Genomic DNA, 24,237 nt, shown 5'->3' with positions numbered 1-24,237 from the left:
ACTACAAGCCCAGATAGGTTCAAAGGTTCATAATTTAAGTCACTTATGTTAAGTATTTTCAAGGTTTTAAAAACATTCTTAAGAAACTTTCATAGGAAAACATTCAATTTAAACATTATATTCTGGATCAACAGGCACTGAAAGTGTCCGACCAAATGTATAAAATATATGTTAATAAGTTACCCAAGTCTCAGAATTACAATAAACACAATTATACTCACATTCAGCTGCCAGGCTACAAGTGAGGTCTAGCAGGATAACGATCCAGAGGGTGAACTTCTCCATTGTTTGTTATAATCCCTTAATATATCATCCACAACTTGCGGAGGAAAACTCACATTGCTTTAGCTGTTCCTCCTTAATATAAAACACTGTTTGTACTGAACCTTAAAGTCCTAGTTTTGTAAGTTTTTCCAATATTCACCACTTAACTTTCTTATTGTGTCACTAAACACCAATCCTCACACAATTAAATATATTTATCCGCATTAAAATACTCAACACAATTGCATGGAAACCATGGAAAAGCACACACACAGTCTCACAATAAGATCTCTTTTATAGGATAAGTATTCATACTTTTCACTGCTCAACAATACTATTTCCCTCATACAAATTTCAATTGTAATTGCTATTTTCTAAAACTGGATCAGTCAATCTGATTTTTCCCCGCTTACTTCCTCCAGGCACCTGGAAACACAAAGACACATATTAAAGGATCATATTTCCTTGCTAATATTCATAAATATTCGGAGTTTAAGTCTGTTGTCACAGTCAATAAAGTTTCTTATGTGCTATTAAAGGGGCCTTTTCACAGATTTTGTCATTTTTTTAACTTATTCATTAAATGCTTTATATTGATAAATGTAAACATTGGATCGTAAAAGCTCCAGTAAAAAATCAAGAAAAAATTTAAAAAAAGGAAAAGAACATTGTCCGGACCAGGTTTCGAACCAGTGACCCCTGGAGTCCTGCCAGACTCCTGAAGTAAAAACGCTTTAGCCTACTGAGCTATTCCGCCGAGTAGACATACTTGACGTATTTTATACCTTATATAAGCAATCTTCGTAGTTTCACAAAATTTAACGACAAAAACAGAACTCTCCAAATTATTCAATCGTTTCGCGTTGCAACGCTTTATAATTTTTAGGTTTTAAAATCGTCAAAAGATGCATATAATGGATATATTAGAGCATGGTTAATGTTCAGTATTACTGTTTCCTCACAAATATCATAACTAAAACGAAAACTTACGAATCTGAAACAACTTTTTTCAATTTTGTCAATTTACCAAAGCGTGAAAAGATCCCTTTAAAATTTAGATTCGTAAAATCCAATAACTAGTGAAGCATACATCTTTAAATAAAGCATTTTAAGACAAACATAATCATACAAAAGTTGTTTATCTGTCCATTTATACAATATTTGCGAAGAATTTCCGATACTTTCTAAAATGACAATCCAAAATATTTACTCATAACCACTGCCTTAAAATAATTAAACAGAATGGCACACAGTAAAGAAGTATTAACTCCATATATAACCCATGAGGCGAAGTTATCACAAATATTTTGGTATTTAATTTCAACATTCATGACATCTAATAGGTCATGCAGGGTCAGTTTACATATTTGGTTATGAACACACCACTTGCCATAAATGAGACCAAGAGGCGCTCTAACCTGTATAATCTGGGCCCCATAAAGTATGATTCATTCAGTTATCAATAAACTGTTTGCTTTTCTTCCCCCCCCCCCCACTCACCAAATTTGAGAGTACAGTTCAGGTGATTTCCCTATTCATTTTTAATTCTCGCTGTAAACATACGCCATTGGTTTCAATGGATGATTTTAATACTTCAAATTTAATAATGTCAATTTACAGGCAGCCTGATTGCACAATATTTATGACATAATTAGCTTTCTAACTCATGTAAATAAGTTAAACAAAAAGTTGTAGAATATAATTTAGACACACTGATTCTATAAGGTAATAACTTCCTCAGTATAAGTAACTACAAAATAATGTACATTTATCACCACAGTTTGGCTCCTAATTAATGCAAAATGATTCAATTACACCGAAGCAGAATGAATGTAGATGTAACCAATAGGGTCATGACCATATACTTCTACAAATAAAAGGCAGAATGGATATTCTAACATTATTTACAACCCTAGCAAGATCTGGTGATTTTCAGCATGTTGTCAAATCCGACATGCCTGTGGCTAACCAAAATCATTAATAAAACTTAACTGCCATACTCATATGTCCTCCCACCCATTTAAGCATAATTTGTCATAAAAGTGTATGATGTTTATTTTTGAAAGCAAAATTACTGCCATAAACAATACATTGTAAATAATCTAACCATAGTGGATTTGTTTACTAATATAAAGTATATAGTTTATAGGCTTCTTAGACAAACTTCTTTTGTTTCTTCATAAAAAATGAAAAACAGTAGCATGTATAATATGTTTTCAAGATTACTTATCATTCATTATAGTGTATAAAATGTTTACTTAAACATTATCTAAACAAGAATATCAGTGAAACTGATGGATGCTCCCCGATGATGTGCTTTGTAAATCTATGTGTTAATAACCACCTAAAAAAAATCTATTATTAGCCTCAGTGACCATCACCTTGACCCCAGTGACCTCAAACCTCATCAAAAGGTAGAGGTCTATGCAAGGTACCTACATGCCAAATATGAAAGAGATCGGTAAAGTATTGAAGGCGCTTTGAGAAACTGTAACAAAAGTGACAGAAAATCTATTAATAGCCTCAGTGACCTTGACCTTGAACCCAGTGACCTCAAACCTCATGAAAATGTAGAGGTCCATTCAAGGTACCTACATGCCAAATATGAAAGAGATCGGTAAAGTATTGAAGGCGCTATGAGAAACTGTAACAAAAGTGACGGAAAATCTATTATTAGCCTTAGTGACCTTGACCTTGACCCCAGTGACCTCAAACATCATGAAAATGTAGAGGTCCATGCAAGGTACCTACATGCCAAATATGAAAGAGATAGGTAAAGTATTGAAGGCGCTATGAGAAACTGTAACAAAAGTGTGACGGAAAATCTATTATTATTAGCCATGGTGACCTTGACCTTGAACCCAGTGACCTCAAACCTCATCACAAGGTAGAGGTCCATGCAAGGTACCTACATGCCAAATATGTTAGAGATCGGTAAAATAGTGAAGGCGCTATGAGAAACTGTAACAAAAGTGTGACGTACGGAAGGACAAACTGGCAACTATATGCTGCGCCGAAATTTTATTTCGGGGAGCATAAAAACATAAATTAATTTAAAAAATTGAGACTAAAACATGCATTGATCTAATATACTTATTTACACTACACAAAAGATTAGTTCAATATACTTAAGATGCATTCTTGGTAAGTTGAAAACACCAATTCTTAAGCTTGCCAAAAGCTCCCTTTTTCTGCACAAACAAACTGGCCTTTGAACAATTCTCACATATTTAATACCCATCAAAGCAAATAACAAATGAGGATCAACCAAGTTTGACTGACTTAGTGTCTGGACAATTCAAGTGTTGAAACTTCATTGTTTGTTGAACATGGTATCTTTTAAATAACAAAAAGTATTTTGTTAACAATGTTCATCTGAAATCAAATTAATGTTAGATACTAGACCAGTTAAGTGTAATATTATGTTACCTTTACAAAAACTCTTTTTTTTTCATTCAATAGCTTACTTGAAACAATGTACTGATATGTGAATATTAACAAAATTGTACACATCAAACACAATTGAAAAGATATTCAAACTATTTTAATAAAATTATTCATCAAGTAATGTCGATAATCCCAAATGTTTATAACTTAAAACAATCTGCAGATTTGTTTTATTCATTAAAATTTGGGTCTGGTACGGGGACCCATTCCCCATGGAAAAAGTATATATTTTTCCCAAATGGGACCTTATAAAAAAAGCTTAATATTTTCTAACATTTAATATATCTCAAATCCAGCTCTATAAGTTGAACATTAGTAAATATGATATTGAAATCACTTTACAATTCCATTTGAAAGTCTTTTAAGCCAAAAATCAATGCGATTGTCCCAATGAAAATGGACTGGTCCTTGATTTCCAAAATGGTGAGAAAAAACACTGCTCTGTAAAAATAAACCCAACCTTTATTGTCCCTGCCTATCCTCTTAAAGGGGGTATATACGATTTTTTATATGTGTTTAATGGTAATATATTGATAAAATATGTTACAACTACACAAAATAGACAAGAAAAATTATACATTAAAGCCGAATTTCATAAAATGCAGCAAAGACAAATTAGCGGCCCGAGCCGATTGTGACCAATATATTTTCCTACAATAACCGAAGCATTCGTCTTTGTATTAGGATTGGAGTTAGTGTTTGTGTGTCGTATGAATAGATATCGTTGCAGGAATTCAATTAAACCGTTAAGCTAAGTTTAGATTCACATCGTACATGTATGATATACATGCTGGCGAATTCGGCTGTTCAGCTGTTTTCAATTTCAGAATTAAATATCTGGCTTATTTCGCATTTTTCGACACATGTTCTTCTTAACTTTTATTTTAATTTATATTGAAATATATATATAATAAGTTTTTTACAGATTTTATATAAATTCATAAATATTTGACAAAATCGTATATACCCGCTTTAACATACCCACTACCCGGATCTTACAATCATAAATATTGCAGATAACATAGGACAATAAATAACAGAAATGCACTTTTTTATATTATTGTATAATATGGTTTCTATTCAATATGCTGTCCTTTTGCAACTATGTTAATTTATCACAGCTGTATCACTACTTAAAAAATATCACTTGTAATCGTAACAATAAATAATTGTTTTTATATTCCTTGTGAATATATATTTTTTAAGAAGAATGTTTTATCTTAAAAATTAAAAAATAAAATTCTACTATTTAAGAAAGAGCAGTTTAATAAGGAAAATTAATTTTTGTTATTTTACATATTATAGGCATAAAATGTTTTTGCATAACTTGTTTAAATTGTGTACAATCTTACAACCACATTATCATAATATTATAAATTATGCTATTAAGGTTTACTTAATGAATGACAAATTTAAACATCAATATGCATAATTATAATCTAGGAAGGACACATTCACAGCTGACTTAATTATTTAAACTTATTTTATTTTAATTTTAATGTTTATGGTCTTGATTTATTGTCTGTATACCTACATGATGCACATGACTCCAAAACTATTAAAAGACAACACAAAGCATCTAATTTCTTTAACTTGTCCATATACCAAAGTATATACATTCCTATAACAATCACCAATGTTAAAAAACTCGTTTTAAAGTCCAAAAAGTGTCAACAGTATTCCAAAACACACAACGCAAAATCGTATTTGTCAAGTCATTGGCAATTAAACACAGTTAAAAAGTTAAACAGTCTATAGTCAACTGTTTGAAAGCCTTCGCCTCAATGAATACTATCGTTATCCAAGCCCTCTGATATGAATGCAAAAGCATGCGCAGAGATGTTCAGTTCACAGTAACCAAACTACCTCAATGTCTCTCCCAGTCGCAATCTTGCAGTTTATTGGCCGCCATCCAGCACGTGAAATATCACTCAACGATTAAGAAATTTGTCATTCTGCTCAACAAAGGCTTCAAAAATGTCAACTATACAACATTGGTTTATTAATTTCTGTGGTTAAGGAAAAATATACTATAGTTCAGGTTTTCATCTTAACAGTTTGGGGCTAAACTGGAATGCATGTTATTTATGAGTTAACCTTAATAGTAAACCAAAAACATTATCAGTGAGGTTTTGGTTTCTCCCTTCCAGGTGGCAAAGAATAATAAATAAAGTCATTTTCACCAGTCAATGAATGAATGAATGAATCATAATAAAGCAAAACACCAATGCTTTACATGACATTAGCAAAGCAAAATGTAGCATTTGTGAATTTATTGGTTGCTTATGTAATACCTTGATATTCACATTGGGGTTGAATAAATGGAATTATATAACATTACTTCAATGACCTTCAATTGTGTCAAACTTAAATTGGTCTTAAGCTGAGTGCTATTGTATTTTAATGGCATACAACAAGAATTTAAACCAGCAGATGTAATGTGCAACAAAAATCATTACTCATTGACTAAATGTTTTTGTATCCAAGTGGTAAATAATGGCACATGGTTGCATAATCAAATTGAACTATTTTAAATCTGTGCATCAATAACCACGGAGCAGAGGATGATCCTAGCTGAGTAAACTGTTTGTCTATATTGTACTTTAATCCTTTACCACTTAGATACTTATTTTCTTGCATTTGTAGTCCCTTAGAACGTTACATTTAATTAAGTACCTTTCTAAGATCTAGATTCAAGTTTTTAAGGCTTCATCTCCAAACCTTAGATACTGATGATCAGCAAACAGCATAAAACCTGAACAGACTGCAAGCTGCTTGCAGGCTGTTCTGGTTTTATGCTGTTTGCACATAGCCATTTTCACTTTGCTTCTGAGTGGGAAAGGGTTAAAATAATTTATAATTCCTACAGAATAGAGCACAAACAGAGTAGTGTCAATTCAATCTAATCTAGCCAGTATAAGAATTCTGGACAACAACATGCACACATAACACTTCTTGTTACAAGATGATGTGCATATTATGTTTTGGTAATTGTTTTAATGAGAAGCCAATTGTAAGTGCACCTTTATATATTAAAAACAAATATTCAATAAAGTTTTGTTTTTGAGAAGATTGTTTCCAACACAAAGTAAACATGCAAAATAATATTAAAGGGACCGTTTCACGTTTTGGTAACTTGACAAAATTGACAAAATTTATAAAAAAATGTTTCAGATTCGCAAATTTGTGTTGTAGTTATGACATTTGTGTGAAAACAGTAATACTGAAAATTTACCATGCTCTAAAATATCTATAATAAGCATCTTTTGACGATTTAAGAACCTGAAAATTATTAAGCATTGCAACACAAAACGATTGAATAATTTGAAGAGTTCTGTTGTTGCTGTTATATTTAGTGACACTATGAGGATTGCTTATATAAAGTATAAAATACATCACTCATTGTTCGAGCCCAGTTGAGGGTTAATTTTTTTTCTCCCCTTAATTTTATTCTTGTTTTTTTACTGGAGTTATTTAGATCCAAGGTTTACATTTATCGATATAAAGCAGTTAATGACAAACTTCAATAAAAGAAATCTGTAAAAATAGTCCCTTTAAGTGTTTGCCTAAGTTAAAAGCCTGATTACATATAACTCTGCTAGGATTATTGTGACATAAATAACTCCTGGCACTTTTGTGCAGTTAAAACAATTTTTTTTTATGATTCATGTTGTCAAGCTGATAATTGAAAGATTGCAAGGTCAAGACACCAAGTACCCATGTACAACTTTGCAGGTATCCAAAACTTCAAGGCACATTACTCTGTCAAGATTAATTTAACATACACGAAAATAACATCGAGCACTTCTTTATAGTGCATGTTTGAGAGATATTATTATATTAAATTGATGATTGAGCCATGACGTCTTAATTTACGTAGTAGAAGTAACCCACACAATAATATATCTTTCTATTATCTTAGTTCAGAATGGTAGCTTTTCCGACAAACCACTTTGGTACAAGAAGAAAGCCGAATGTTGCATTGTTTAATGTCGCTTTCTGCATAAATGACACAAGCACGTTTTGATGCAGACAGGAAATAAAAGCTTAACTCATTCATGCTAATTTTGATCATAAAACTGAATCATCCTCCAAATTTATCCATTCAGGAATTCAGCAGTCACCAATATTAACACTTACATGTACTGTCTGTACTACATGATTCATGAAAAGCTTTAATGAATTTGGAACATTATGAACATTAATACATGTTTTAACATTGATCAAATGTGCTGTTTTGATATAGACATTTGAGAATAGTTGGATGTTTTGTCGTGGTATACTAATAAGTGGAGGTTTAGGCAGCAAAACCACAGGGGAATACGACCTGGCCACAGCACCAATATTTATAGCCGCTCCGTGACATAAATATGAACAACAATAGTCTATCAAAGAAAATAAAGCACATTTATAATAACGAGAAGATGTATGCCTGAAATCTGCAGGCCCAAATAGTTGACAGCTTCTGATGTGCATGAGTGGACTACAGCCATACATTTTTTGTGTTACTGGGCTGATTACAAATTCTCATAATAAAGAAGAAGCAGCCAAGCAGGAGGTGATTATTGCTCATTTCAGGCTAATCTAGAAAAAGTACCTGTAATCATAAAGGGCAACACCTCTAAGAGCAGCTAATAATGACAACTGATTGGCAGTCGAGTAACACAATATTTACATACATAAATACACTGTCCACAATGACATGGTCAACACAATGACATGGTCAACAATGTCACACTTTGGAGGTCCACACATGGCAATCAATCCAGCGATTTTTCCAAACGAGGACAAAACTCCGAATTTCCCAATTGATGTTAAAACAAAAAACCATCGGAGACGGGTGATGCTCTCCAAAGTGTTTTTTTGTCACAATATTGCACTATATATTCAGATAAAAGGAAACGTATTGAGGGGCATAACTTTGGACAAAATAATACAATGGATGGTTTAGCAACTTAAAAATTTCAAAGGGCCATAACTCTCTTAATAAATCATCTAACCAAAACCAAAAATAACATGCGCATCTCCTCAAGGTATTTAAGCTTCCCATAAAGCTTCATTGTATTCCAGTCAGAAGTTGGGGAGAAATAGCTCGGACAAGAATTGCTCTATATGTACAGTTTATAGAAAATTTCAAAGGGCCATAACTCTGTGAAAAATCATCCGACCATAACCGGTTGATAATATGCACATCTCCTGTTGGTAGTGAAGCTTCCCATAAAGTTTCATTGAATTCCCGTACTAAGTTGCTGAGAAATAGCTCCGACAAGAATTGTACTATATGTACAATGGAAAATTTCAAAGGGCCATAACTCTGTGAAAAATCATCCAACGAGAACTGGCTGATAATATGCACATCTCCTCTTGGTAGTGAAGCTTCCCATAAAGTTTCATTGAATTCCAGTCATTAGTTGCTGAGAAATAGCCCGGACAAGAATTGCACTATATGAACAGTTAATGGAAAATTTCAAAGGGCCATAATTATGTGAAAAATCATCCGACCAGAACTGGCTGATAATATGCACATCTCCTCTTGGTAGTGAAGCTTCCCATAAAGTTTAATTGAATTCCGGTCATTAATTGATGAGAAATAGCCGGACAAAAATTGTGCACGGACGCACGGGCGGACGCACGGACGGATAGACGAAGCGGCCACTATATGCTCCCCCCAAAAAAAATTTGGGGAGCATAAATAAATCCCAATGGAAGGTTTCTAAAAAAAAAAAAAAATGTTTTTTTTTTGTGTTTTTTATAAATAAAGTGCAACGTTTATCTAGTAAGTTTTCCTATGCAGCTCTATGGCTTTAACCAAAGGAAATATAATATTGACAACTTAACAATATTAAGTTATCAATTTTAAAGTATTTGGTAGCAAAACCTCAAATACACCAATTTCCCAAAATGAACACTTCATGACGCGAATTTTCCTAATGTCAGGATTTTTCGCGCACAATTTGCCCAATCAGGCTGGTACAGGTACTTTTGACAATTGGAACAAAAATCACGGCAATCTTACACAAGGAAACACTGGACAAGTTTGCAATAACAAGATTCTGTAATGTTTTCACTATGAAAGTGCAAATCCTGCTGTAATATTTTCTACCAACCCCAAACTCCAACAAAGGACATCTAAATCAAAACATTTTCAAATAATCAATCCAGAAGAAATACACACCGATCATAGAAACTAAAGCTGCAGGCGTTTGCAGGACTTGACTGATGCACACAATTGAATTTCTCTGACAATAACATGAAGGAATCAGAAAGAAAATAGCAGAGTAAACATAGATTACCATGATTGCCTAGGTAGTACAAAGTACTAGAGTACATAGATTACCTGTGTTATGGGGTGCTGCCATCTTGTCTGTCCTATTATCAATGACAATATTGACATTCTACATGCATTACTAATGTTTGCTTACTGCCATGACAAAACAGGATGCAAATGCTAGCAGACAGAGGATTTGCAGTATCATAGTGTTTTTCCCAGGCCATTTTAGCGTGGCGAAAAGCCACGCCGCCCTTCCGGATCGCCACGCTGCCCTTTTCAAAGGCAAATTTCGCCACGCGCCCTTTTTTTCAAAGGCAAATTTCGCCACGCGCCCTCATCGATAACATCTTTATTGCCTTACAATCTAACTTGGTCCGAAAAATCAGCTTCCTTGATTGTCTGTGACGCTCCGACTGTGCTTGATTTACTCGAGAGACGTCAACGTCTAATCGACTATATTTAATTGAGCAGATTTAATCTATAACAGTGCTCGATTTATAGGTAGGTCTTACTGACTGCTCCAAAGCTGTGAATTAGTCATGAGTGAATAACCCCGTGTCGGTATCAATCGATAATGCCGGAGGCTATGTTATACCAAGCGCACTTTTCGCTCGGCAATGTGTACTCCTCTGCGATATAATCATTACTTCGGAGACTTTTGATGAAAAACTCGATGTTATTCTCGTGGCAATTGTGCTTTGCATGCATTATTCAGTTATATCAAAACATATATTTTTACGCATAATTACATTTAAATTCACAAACAAATTTATTCTTTATCGTTTTCGTCTTTAAGATAATTAGATCTAATTATTGAAATAATTACTGAGCCGTATACCAATTTAACAAAATGCGAATCGCGTATACGATTTAACATTGCTATGCGCACCTGTCGCTTACATCATTTGATATTTTAACAACATGGCTGACTATACAGAATTAAATTGTGACTCGGCAAAAATGGCAAATAACGTCGTAAACGATCGAATTAACGATGGAGATCATACATTAAGAAGGAATTAATGAAATGTCTTTGATAATCAACGATGCATAAAAATGTTTTAGATAGCAACAACATTATTTATTTATTTGTAATCTACTCGGTCGATGTATGTCACGGAAACGCGTGTTTGCATATTGTTAGCGATCAATTTACTCGCAATGTTATTTTAAACATCTGTCGAGATTATTGTTAGAAAATGGGATAAGACAAACATGGTTTCATTTATATGTTAGTGGATCTGTGTATAATCAGATTCATATGCATATATTGCTTTATTATGATTGTCGTGCTGTAAAGTTTATTGAAACAGCATGGAACTTAAATGTACATTGCAAGGTAAATATATTAATACAAGAGTTCCGCGGTCGGAGATGACCGCATTGAAGCCGGATTTTTTATTTAAATGACAGGAAAGTACCTTTCGTGTTTTTGTCAATGCAATACTTAAATTACTGAAATATTGTTCAAAGGTCAAAATGAAATGTAAGTACTTTTCAAGGCATGAGCAAACCTTGTGTTATGTTTTGAATGCATGCATATACATGAACAACAATAACATTTAAGGTCACAAATATGAACTTGAATTGACAATTAGGAAAGTTTGATCTCAATTTTAATCTAAGTGTGCTTGCAAACCTTTACGTCAAGTTTGAGATTCTAGGTCCAAGCATACCAAAGTTATAACAATTTTAACATTTTAACATTGAAGGTCACAGTGACCTTGACCTTCAAATGAATGACATTGAAATGAGCAGTGGTGATCTTCTAGTACTGGCCAACCTTTATGTCAAGTTTGAAGACTCTAGGTACAAGCATACCAAAGTTATAACATGGAATAAGAACTTTAACATTTTTACCTACCAAAGTTATAAGAACTTTAACATTTTTACATTCAAGTTCACAGTGACCTTGACCTTAGAATGAATGACCTTGAAATGACCAGTGGTCATCTAAGTGTGCTTGCAAACCTTCATGTCAAGTTTGAAGACTCTATGTCCAAGCATACCAAAGTTATAACAATTTTAACATTTTAACATTTAAGGTCACAGTGACCTTGACCTTCAAATGAATGACATTGAAATGACCAGTGGTCATCTTCTAGTACTGGCCAATCTTTATTTCAAGTTTGAAGACTCTAGGTACAAGCATACCAAAGTTATAACATGAAATAAGAACTTTAACATTTTTACATTCAAGGTCACAGTGACCTTGACCTTCAAATGAATGACCTTGAAATGTCCAGTGGTTACTTACTAGTTCTGGCCAACCTTCATGTCAAGTTTCAAGACTCTAGGTCCAAGCATACCAAAGTTATAACAACTTTAACATTTTTACATTCAAGGTCACAGTGACCTTGACCTTCAAATGAATGACCTTGAAATGTCCAGTGGTTACTTACTAGTTCTGGCCAACCTTCATGTCAAGTTTCAAGACTCTAGGTCCAAGCATACCAAAGTTATAACAACTTTAACATTTTTATATTGAAGGTCACAGTGACCTTGACCTTCAAATGAATGACCTTGAAATGACCAGTGGTCATCTGTTAATCCTGGCCAACCTTCATGTCAAGTTTGAAGACTCTAGGTCCAAGCATACCAAAGTTATACCATGAAATAAGAACTTTAACATTTTCGAGCACGCCGCCACCCCGCCACCCCGCCCGCCCGACAACATCAATCTATAAGCCGAGATTTTTTCGAAAAAAATCCGGCTAATAAATCATAGTAAGTTAAATACATCTATTACCATTAAATGTGCTTGTTTATATGTTATTTTTTTCCACAACTGCTTTTGATGCGATTACATGTTTCCCCGTAATTCAGGTATTCAGGGAACGTTTTTGCCCTTTTTTGCCTAAACTGCACGCTAAAATGCCCTTTTTGAAAGTAATGCACCATGCCCCTTTGCCCCCCTGGGAAAAACACTAAGTATCATAAAATTAAAATAAAATGAACTAGAGCTGTATAAACATATGTTTAAATACCTCTTTTATCCTTTTCAAATTGATTGAATAATTATTGAGGTAATAATGTATGTATACCCAAAAGTTCCATTTTTTTAATCAAAGAAAAAATAATTTAAATTTGCATGTGTGTTGCACACTTCAGTGGAATATTTTGTATCAAGCCCTGTTTTTTTTCATCATTTAGCTATTTTAAAAATCCTTCTGTTATAAACCCATTTAACACTCAACTTAGAGAAAACTGTTTAAATGAAATTAATATATATTCATACAAATTATCACATTGACCTCTGCTTAAACACTTATAACTGTACGAAATTGTTTCAAACTAACAAAACTGGTCTAAATAAAACATATTGCAAACCATGATTGCATTAACTCTTAAACATTCTCATTATAATCCATAAAAAAATTCAGACAATTTTTTTAAAAAGTATATTTTGTTGTTTCTTTTTGTTTTCTCTGGCCAGGTGAGTGACTGCTTATCACGTACCCAATTTTCCAGCATCCATTAGACCTAATGTCCCAGTGACTGGGAAAGTGTTTGTTTATCATGGGTAATTATCTATTTATCAACATCTAATTGTTGTTTATGCAAACATAGGGCAGAATGTATCAGTCCCAGATACCAGGTCCTATAACAGAACTTGAAAATCAGAGAAGTAAGTGCAGTGCCTAAAGTAACCTGGTTAGCAAAGTGATTGGTACAGACGCTTCTTACATAGGCAACCAAGTTTGGTTGGTGGTCACCATACCAGACCATACAATGCCATAGAGTGAATGAAATCCTCTAACCTGAAACTTTAGATGCCATCTTGAATTGACAATTTCTAAATGCATTTCCAAATAAATCGGCCAGGCATCTTTTTACACCTTGAGTTTTAAATACAGTACAAAACTAACATGGTGTCAGCTGTCAATCAAACATTTAATTTCCAACACATTACCTTCGCTTCAAACCAGCTACGTCATTCCATTAAGGTGGGTTCTCACTGCCGATCCGATCAACTCGATCATCTCGATCACTGAAATTTCGCGACTAAACCCGACCAAGCTCGACTAAAAAGGGTATACACGACTTCTTCTCAACCTCTTGTTGATAACACACAACCCCCACACGACTCATTCACGACGTCAACTAAACCATCTATCCAATTTCCGCTCGATCATCTGGACCTATACACGAGCCCTATACGATCTCAGCTCGACCAAGTGGACCTCAGCTCGATCGCCACCAGAGCTTCGCACGACCAGATTGTGATCGTCGTACTACAGCCGATTCTATGAAGGTTATGAGAGACAAGCATGACGTTTTGCACGTGAGTTTTGTTTTAGTGACATGAGCTCGTGTATGGTCGAATAGCAATCGGGGAGTGATCTTGTACTGTATTGTAGCCGTCGAGTAGCAGTCTAGTAAATCTGTACATCAAATCGAATAAAGGTTGAGTGGATCGTGTTGCGATCTAAAATAACTCGGGTAGAGGTCGAGCGGATCGGGTACAGATCAAGTAAAAGATGTCAATCTGATCGCCACACAATTGCTTCATGATCAACTTGATCTACTTCTCAACTTATACACAACCACTTCCCGAGCACTTCTCAATCCTTTTCCTACTCGACCGCTACTCAATATTTTTTGACATGTCAGAAAATATCGGATAGGAAGCCCGACCAATACCGACCTACCCGACCACCCCCGACCACTCATGCCGGGCTTAATTGATCGAGTTGATCTGATTGGCAGTGGGAACCCAGCTTTAATTGCCTCAAATGTATTGCCAATGCATTAAAACAGCAAAAGGACTTTTAACTTTTTAACAGATTTACCTCAAAAAAATCTCTAACACCAAAAACAACCAGTGAATAATATTTAAATAATATTTCAATATACCACACAGTAGCTTAAAAGCTTTAAGAATGATACCAATACTTCCTGTGTGGCATACAGTGACAACGATGACTCATTAGAAGATAACGATATGAAACAGAGATGTCAAACATTCAGTAATTTTATCTAACATCATGTCTATTGTGGGATCTGCCAAAGTCAAGGTCAGTGTAGCTTGGCTATTAACCACCTTGATAGTGTCCAAGTGAGAAAATAACATAACAATTTCAAAAGGTATCCACCATGGGTCAACAGCCGTTGAAACTGGGTGATAACTCCTGCTGAGTACCACTTATTTCCTTCCCATTGAGGCCGAAATAGCCTTTTAATGTGTTGAAGAGGTACAACAAAACTTTGTCATTGAAATGATACACTGACTTTAAGTCCTTAACTGACCCATTCTTCTTCTGACCACGCAAGCTCAAGTTCTTTGTACAAATAAATGGTAGACTGAGACCAAAATTACAATAAAAAGTTAGTTGAAGCCAAAACCATGTATATAAAGTTTAATAATACAACCAAATAATTAATTTTGACTTTCCCCTATTTAACCTCAAAAGGTCTTACACTGTGTAACATTCGATGGAGTGCAAAGTGATTGGTCATTGAAACGATAGACTGACCATCCTACATCAGTATCAAACAATTTACAGCCATTATGGGGACCGAAGTGATCAGGCTATCAGGTTACCACAACAAGACATCCATACCAGCTTGGTCATATCAATGTCCTAGCTGGCTGGCTGGCTACAGGATTTGATGACAGGCTCAGATGCTGGACCATGATAGCCGGGGCAATTTGCCAGCCAATTATCTCAATTATCTAGTCCATCAGAGTTGGGCTGGTAACTTCATCCAGTCATTTATGAAGCCCAACAGGGTGAAAGGAGTTTCAAGATTGCTGGATTCCCCTGTTAGATAAGTTAAAGTTATTTTTCCACAATGAGAGGTGAGACAGTCAGCAAGTTTATTGTTTGTGTTCAAGTACTTCATTAATGTCATATGTCAATACATCCAGGTAGTTGTGCAAATGTTTTATGTATTAATTTTATAATTATCTTTTAACTATACATACCACATCTCTCAAACAGTACTATACTATCTTTCAAGTTGTAGTTTTATTTCTGTTTTCTCAAAGCAAGTTTTTGACTGATACCAATAAAAGTTTGTTTTTTAACTTCTTCCGCAAGGACTTTCTACAAAGCTTACTAACTAAACTGTCTTTCTGTTTTCTTATTGTTAAACATCAGTTCCCATTCCATGCGACATATTTTATTGTGCTGGAAAATAACATCTTGGTCAGTAAAGGACAAAATTGGATACTTGTCCATTAATTACTGACCAATGCCATGGTCATTAAGCCAGGTTATGGTGTTGAAACTGACAATTTGGGTGAAAACAACATTCTGAAATATGACAATGATCATGTCCAGTCACATTCTACCACTTAACCTGTCAAGTAAATGTGGCTCCCACCTAGGAAAACAATTATATCGGAAACAATCATTTGTTTTGCACCTTTTAATAGAAACTGTTAATTATGATGAGTAAAATTACCATAAAAAGATGTAGAAGCAAACTGACAAAAGTAATGTACTTTTTTGAACTTTAGGGTTATCATTTCCTAAACATTATTGATGAAGGAGTAAAAGGACATTATAGAAAGAGCTGCAATATTGTAAAGAGTCAGGAAGGCTGTTGCTATAACTATTGTATAACATTAAGGCAGTATAATCACTTTTGCTGCAACTTATAATGATGATTATAGAAGTTCAAACAGTATCATTGATAAAGGCACTGCTACGGTCACTGCAAAAATTAACAAGAGCACCGCATAACGGGTGCCACGCTCAGCTACGGGGGCAGTTTTGAATAAATGAAAGCTTGTCAGAATTTATTTATTTTAATTTTTTTTAGAGGTCACAGTGACCTTGCCCTTTGACCTAGTGACCCCAAAATGGGTGTGGCGTGTAGAACTCATCAAGGTGCATCTACATATGAAGTTTCAAAGTTGTAGGTTGAAGCACTTTGATTTTAGAGCCAATTTAAAGGTTTTAGCACGACGCGGACAGCGGACAAGCTGGCTATGACAATACATTTGTTTTTCTCTGAAAATGCCAAGCTAATAATAATAATTTTTGCTATGCCATTGGCACTTCCAAAGTTGCTGTTATTGCTGCTGATGATGCTGACAGTGAATGAGACCCTGTTGCTGTGGTTGTGAATGGCAAGCACTGCTGATGTTACTACTGCTCCTGATGGTGGTGGCAGTGCAACTAGAATTGCTGATGTAATGTTTAATGTGGATGATTTAGGGTCTGCAGTTTCTATATTTAATTAAATATTTGATAGTTGTTTTAACAGGTGTTTTACACACCATCTCAACAAGTTTATAATGCGTGGCAATTCATTTTTAAATTGCCTGAAAAATGAATTAACAGTTTTTACGAGCTGCATTTAGCTGTCATCTGCCCTGAATTTGACATTAATATACATGTAAACTTAAAATGTGTTCTTTTACTTTTCAAATAGGAATACAGTTGAGAAGCTTGGCAGGCCGTTTCCACAAAGTGACTGTCGGGGGGGGGGGGGGGGGGGGGGGGGTGGTAATAATGATAATGTTTGTTATTGAATTGAGCTTGGAAAGGCTGGTATTTATACTATTGAAGATTGTGTTGGTGTCATTTCCTGGTTTGTATTGTTCTATTGTCCAAAAATACCATATGTTTCCTCCTCAATACCATGGCTTTATTGCAGATATATTTCATCTGCCTGTCAATTCTGAATGAGGCGTATTGTATGTTGTCAACATTGTTATCTCATCCATGTTTGTAACAGACCCACCATTTCCCAGATTGAATGATTAATTTGGTGGGCAAACAGTTTACAAGTATCAAGTATCATTATAGACATAAGGCTTTGTTTAAATGAATCTGTGCCCATATCTGGGGGCTTTATATGAAATAATTACAGAAACTTATGGTCAGGTTTATTTGTTTGTATAGAAAATTTGTAATTTTACAATGGTATACTAATATTCATACATAAAGTACAACAAATAAATGTACATTTCATATTTACGGCAAATGCTATAATTATTTGGAATTACTAAAGCAAAAGGAAACGTACAGCAACACAAAATGAAAGGTTTCATTTCATTTTGCAAATCATGTTATTTTGCATTAACATTCATTGTTTGTCACATCATAATTAATGTGCGCTTTTGTGCTTGTCTTTTACATGTGAAGTTTGAAACTTGTGATTGTATGAGCTTTCAACTGAATAAAGAATAAACTCTCTTGTGTGTCCCAGTTGAACATTTACTTTATAATAAACCAGAAAAAATTACAATAAATTGCCAAAATATGTTTACTATGAGGCTACAATACCTGTCCAAAAACCTACCTACCTTGGTCAGAGATCAAGGTAACAAGAGCTCTCAAGTCATGACCCTTGGTCAGAGATCAAGGTAACAAGAGCTCTCAAGTCATGACCCTTGGTCAGAGATCAAGGTAACAAGAGCTCCAAGTCATGATCCTGATAAACTTGTGCAGACTCACATGCCTCACATGTTAGCTTTTTTGTGCACAATGCCTACCTTGCCTGTTTCCAAAGCCCAGGTCATTTTTAGTCTAATTGCAATGCAAATAGGCTTTTGTTATACCGCATTTCAAAATCACAGGAGAAACAGTTGTCCTTTTCCAAGCCTTCCCTGATTTTGGGCAGACGAAATAGATATTTAATATAGTATTTCCAGGGGTTCCACTGGCCCAAAAAAAGTTGTCGCCACTTTTTCGCGGCGTGAATACTGTCGGTTATTCCACCTTATTAATAAGAACAATCATTTCAAGAAACCTTACTACATTAATGTCATTGACTATATTATCACTTTAAAAAGTATGTTATTTCATAATAAAAAACAATAAGTACCTTCATAAGTCATACCTTCATAAGTCTTAATAAGCTTTATTTGTATATAAATAACATTTTTTTCAACTTGATAAACAACACAGATAACCAAAATAATATAATAATGTTAACATCAATGTATTAAACAGTATCTCACTTCAAAGTGTTTAACAGTTATTTTGGTCATTTGGACATGATATACATCAGCTTCTGTTGTTAACAAGTTTTCTGTTAGTGGTGGATGATTTCCAGGTTCAATTAAATGACTGTTGTTCACGCCTTTTTCTTGACAGAAAGGCCCAGATAATTGCCACCATCCATTCTAGTTGCCTGAAATAACATAAAACATATTTTTACAAACTATCAACATCAAACCAACACATAAATGTCCCTATCTTTAAATGTCCGAATTTAACATATCCGAAATATAGTACATCGAGTGAATGTTTTATATTTATTTCAGAAATTGTTGTTATTTTAATCAATTTATATCCTTCCCAGAACATTACAATAATGAATCTATTAAACAGAAATGCTCACAAATACCTGTTGAAACAAGTTTTTATTTGTTGATGTGGAGAAATTAAAATTCTTTTGCCAGCCCCATGGTTTTGATTGTAACAAAGAAATTATAAGCGGCCCTAATAATCATTATAATTATTGATTGTCGTGACAGTTTGTCCCCGTGTTACTTAACTTATTGCTCAATATCATAAAGGAGCCGTTAATCCGATAATAACCCCCATAAAAATTGACAATAGCAGTAAAAACACCGTTTGTAACACTTACACGCTTCGGTGATTTCAGTGCACTCTACACTGTAGGTTGCTTACATCGTCGTAAATCAATATTTACAACTGACAGACGCTGGCGGCTAATGCTCGGTCGCGTGCTTTCGACTCGCAGTACATTTTCGGATAGGATTTTACCGATTTTTTTAAATTCGCCACTTTTAAAAAATTGGAGCCACATTTAAAAATTTAGCGACATTTGGCGCCAATGGCGATCGACAGCGGAACCCCTGTATTTCATAATTCTTACAATTTTTCGTTAAGAAACTTTTTTCTAACATTTTCTTCCAAGAACATAGCCTGCACCATTTTTAGTGAATTTTTCTAAGACCGTTTTACATGAAAACACGTTTTAAAAAACTAGAACACATTCTTTCGTAAAACAAGTCTGTTATTGGCAAAAGCGAGTTATTTTTAGAAAATTACTATCCACAGGGCAAACTTAAAAGAATTATGACCCTTGAAAAGAAAAGGGAGACAATTATATTACTGCTTCATGCCAGGTAGGGGACTTTTATTGCTTGGCAATAGTCTTGTTCTTCATAACAAAATATTTTTTAATAGCCTTATACATTTTCATTCAGACAACTACATAATCCTTTACAATTTTCTTCAGCAGAAACTTCACTGTATCTTGCAAATAGACTTTCAACGCCATCGGCCCTCTCCTTATCAATAAGAACAAGAGAGTGCAGATGTGCAAAGTTAATTGCTACCAATCAACACAGACATCAAACAGGACATGACAGCGGTGAATTTTGTATCATTTTCTGAAACATTTATTCTTAGGTTTATTCAATTATTCAAGGATTGACAATTAGTCAGCTGCTATGATTGTTTTTGTATTTCTACAAGTGTTTCCTTATAAATGAATACATATGTACATACCTAGCTTCCTTGATCCTGGTATTGCTGAAGGAAAGGGATTGGCAGCTATTGTGAATATAATACATATATTGCTGAACTTTACTTTCTGGTTCTTATAATAATGTCCGTTGGTCAAGTGTTTGTCACATTTGGTAGCATTAAAGTTCAAATGCTGATTGTTTTTAGATCAATTCAATTGTCATATTTTTTTCTAGGAGCAGAATAATGACTAGCATGAACAAGTTGTACCGTAATTACTCTATGTTTTCGGACACTTAAAAATAATAAAAAAAATTTGTGTCCGAAAATTTAGATACCAAAAATATTCACAAAATACAGGTGTCCGAAAACTTAGAGTAGAAAATTGAAGTGTCCGAAAATAGCGTCAATTGTATCAACGACTACCGGTAATAGCATGTGCTTGTAAAATACCATGCCGTATAGTATAACTTACATTTATGTATGTTTGCACTGCAATTTAAATAATTTTAAGCACGTGCTTAATTTATTTTACAGAAAGTTACTATAAGGTAGTACTTTGACCAATGAGTTCAAAGATATGCATGTGATGTACCGATACTCACTAGTATAAACCTTTAACTAACGCAATAAAAAAAGCTATGCATTATTTGTGTGTTCATTTCCGATAGTTGTTGTCTATTGAAATAATATGGAACAAAGATATATACCCGGTAACATTAAACATACTTCTTCCTTAATACGGCATCAATTCAAATGCTATCAGGCGAAACCATTCTTTAATAGCAGTTTACAAGGTTATTTACAAAATAACGCAAATGTAATGGTCCGTTGCTCTCAGGCATGCACCTGCCTGGTTTTATGATTTTAATCTGGTTGTAAAAACCCTTGATCAAAGTGTCATTAGATATCGAAAACAGGACCGAAATTTGGTAAAATAGCGTTGTAAAATATAATGTCCGAAAACTTAGAGACATTAATTATGGATGAAAACTTGTGTGTCCGAAAATTAAGAGTCACGAAAAATCATTATTGTTGCTTAAAACGGGGTTGTCCGAAAACTTAGAGTGTCCGAAAACATAGAGTAATTACGGTACTTCTTGCTTCACATATACAGTACCGTAATTACTCTTAGTTTGCAGACACTGAACAATAATTATTTTGTTTTGTGTCTGAAAATTTAGATACAAAAAGTATTAAAAAAATACAAGTGTCCGAAAATTAGGAGACATATGTTAGGTTTGTTTGTCAATAATTACATTGAAATAAAACCAATTAATAAATGTGTAATAATTTTATTGTGTTGTACTGTCCTTTCTCTACTTACACAAAATACAACTTCACTTATTTGCAATCTCTTACCTGAAATAAACTATATAAAAGTGTTACAAAAAAACCATTCTGCTTCCTGTATACAATATAATTTCAAATGCTGTTGGGTGAAACCATTGTTTATTACCGGAACACATGGTAATTACCCAATAACCCAATTGTTATGATCAGGGATCATATTTTTTTCGGTTTTGTCGGTCCTTGACCGATTGGGGTCATGAAAGACCGATTGAAAATCCCAAACAGTTGGTCCGATTCTGTTTGCTGTTAAAATTCCCATGTCATGAAATCAATTACACAGTGTACATGCTAACACGTACATCCTAATGACATTCTTATCTCAATAAGGAGTGATAAACCATTGGCTGCAGTCTCTAAACCGGTCAGGACCGGTTTATTGCACGTCAGACCAAGAATCAAAAACTTGTGAACAGCGGATTAAAGACGCCTCCAAAAAGACGCGTCTGAATGCACGCGCTGTAACTAAACAAAACATGCCAATACATTTTCCACCAGCGTAATAATCCGGTAATATAATTATGAATGAAAGTCGCGGATCTGATCGACAGAACAGCCGAAAGTTATTTTTATTAGCGGAACTTCGCATAAAATAGTACACAAGAAAAATAATATACATTGAATAAATCTTTAGTAAAACTGTGTTTGAATCGAAATAATTCGTGTACTTTATACTTTGTTGTTGAATAACACACAACCGGAAAATTAGATGCGTGATTTCAAATGATTCGCTCTCGTGATTAAATCCCTACGCATCTTAACTATCGGACGTGGGTTATTTGACAACAAATGATTTCTTAATTATTTGGTTTGTTGTTGTTAGTAGCCAACCTACACACAGACATTTGTTTGGTTCAGTGCATGTTTGTAAGATATTATTGAGTCAACAACAATTTAAAACATCGGTTTAGACTTACACAGATTAATACTATTGACAACGATGAAAAAAGTCTGATAAAACAGCACTCGAAACAACAATGAAATACCAAATGATAAAACCAGTTAAAAAAAATGCCTAAAGGAATTTTACCTGTACATGTATTATACCACCTTCATTAATGTCAAAATCAATCGTATATATTTTAACGTAATTTGACATGATTTCGGATACACATTTTCGGATACTTTTCCCCATTTATATCCGGACCGATTGATGTTGCGGGAAAATATGATCCCTGGTTATGATACATTGCCCTCAGGGCATTCATATGCCAGGATTAATGACCTTAATACAGTTGTAAAACTCATTGATGGAGGGTCCCAGATAAGTGCAAACAGGACAAAAAATCTGGTAAAATATGCACAATTATACTGTCCGAAAAATTCAAGTCAATGACATTTATTATGGACTAAATCCCATATGTCCAATAATGAAAAAAAAAATTGCTAAAAATGGGGGTGTCCAAAAACTTAGAGTATCTGAAAACTTAAGAGTAATTACAGTATTTTATTGTAAGTGTTAAACAAAATTAATACTGCTACCATATTATATAATGTTGCTTCTTTTTTTATTTTGAACTACAAAAAACTTATGGTAAAACACCAACTGCAAAGTCTATCAAAGTTGGACAGTTGATCAGTGTCCCCAATAGCACTGACTAAAATAATGACTTAAATCATATTTTTTCATTTCGGCGTCAGACCATATTTTTATTTTAGGAGTGATTATTTCTGAACACACGTTTGTAAAATGTGTAACGTTTTTTATTTTTATTATTTAAATAAACAACACCCATCAATATCAGATACCAAATCTATGCACATATTGTCCTTTTAGCTCATTGTTTAACAATAATCAAGACAGTTTAAGGGCTCTTTTGAATCAATCAACACTCAAGCTGCCTCTTGCAAAGTAGCAAAATTATCACAGCGCCCAAGGAAACGATGGTATCCAAGACTTCCACAGAATCATTGGCTCCTGGACGCCAATTTTTTTCTCTGTCACAAAACTAAAGAAGAATTAATGAGAAAATCTCAAGGAAACCCTTAAGCCTGTCACAGAAATTGTTTGCAGTAATACTTTGTCTTTGCCAGAAATAATCCATCTGAACAGATGGTTATAAAGGATCGATTTTCATCTGTTTCTACAGCCTTGTCAGCTGAAACATTTTCCTAGGATTTTTTTTTATAGCAATTTGAGAAATCATTACCAGGGGAAAAATAAAAGTTTTCCTTGTGAAAGACTTTAAGACATCAAATGTCACTGGATCTAAACGCTTTCCAGCTAAATGTTTTAAGTGCGTACAAAAATAAGTTTACAAAATTAAAATAACATTAAAAACATAATTTAAAAAAAAGTTAGTTCTTTTCCTTAATAACTAGGTAAATTGCTTGATATTTATTTACAATTAACCATAATTAATTACAAACGCATACAAAACATCTAGACTGAATTAAGACTAAATTAAAGTTTGAAACTAAATTTTAAATGCTAACATATTAAGGATGATTTCTAACCGCATATTTGATTTGAGTTTTAATTCAAAAATACAATTTGGTTCGATA

The 24,237-nt window shown here is 34.0% G+C and overlaps 2 protein-coding genes across 16 annotated transcripts in view; both read right to left on the bottom strand.

Moving 5' to 3' along the window:
* The window catches only part of LOC127862116 (kelch-like protein 21), a 167,450-nt gene that overhangs the window by 34,230 nt on the left and 108,983 nt on the right, over positions 1-24,237 (bottom strand). The window lies entirely within an intron of this gene.
* Positions 1-24,237, bottom strand: part of LOC127862112 (adhesion G protein-coupled receptor L3-like) — a 93,239-nt gene that overhangs the window by 62,330 nt on the left and 6,672 nt on the right. For 2 of the 7 annotated variants that reach the window (XM_052401091.1, XM_052401098.1), the window contains exons 1-2: positions 5,246-5,528; positions 222-690 (exon numbers count right to left, since the gene is read on the bottom strand). In XM_052401091.1, the coding sequence (XP_052257051.1) occupies positions 222-285 (64 nt within the window). In that variant the 5' untranslated portion in view covers positions 286-690; positions 5,246-5,528. Of the gene's footprint in view, positions 1-221; positions 691-1,393; positions 1,496-1,544; positions 1,566-5,245; positions 5,529-24,237 lie in introns of those variants that run through there. The other 5 variants (XM_052401093.1, XM_052401094.1, XM_052401097.1 and 2 more) reach the window with 4 other exon arrangements.

This window comes from Dreissena polymorpha, chromosome 16, assembly GCF_020536995.1.
Source record: "Dreissena polymorpha isolate Duluth1 chromosome 16, UMN_Dpol_1.0, whole genome shotgun sequence".
NCBI lineage: Eukaryota > Metazoa > Mollusca > Bivalvia > Myida > Dreissenidae > Dreissena > Dreissena polymorpha.
The sequence above is the reverse complement of the archived record's forward strand: the minus strand, read 5'-3'. Positions and strand labels throughout refer to the sequence as shown.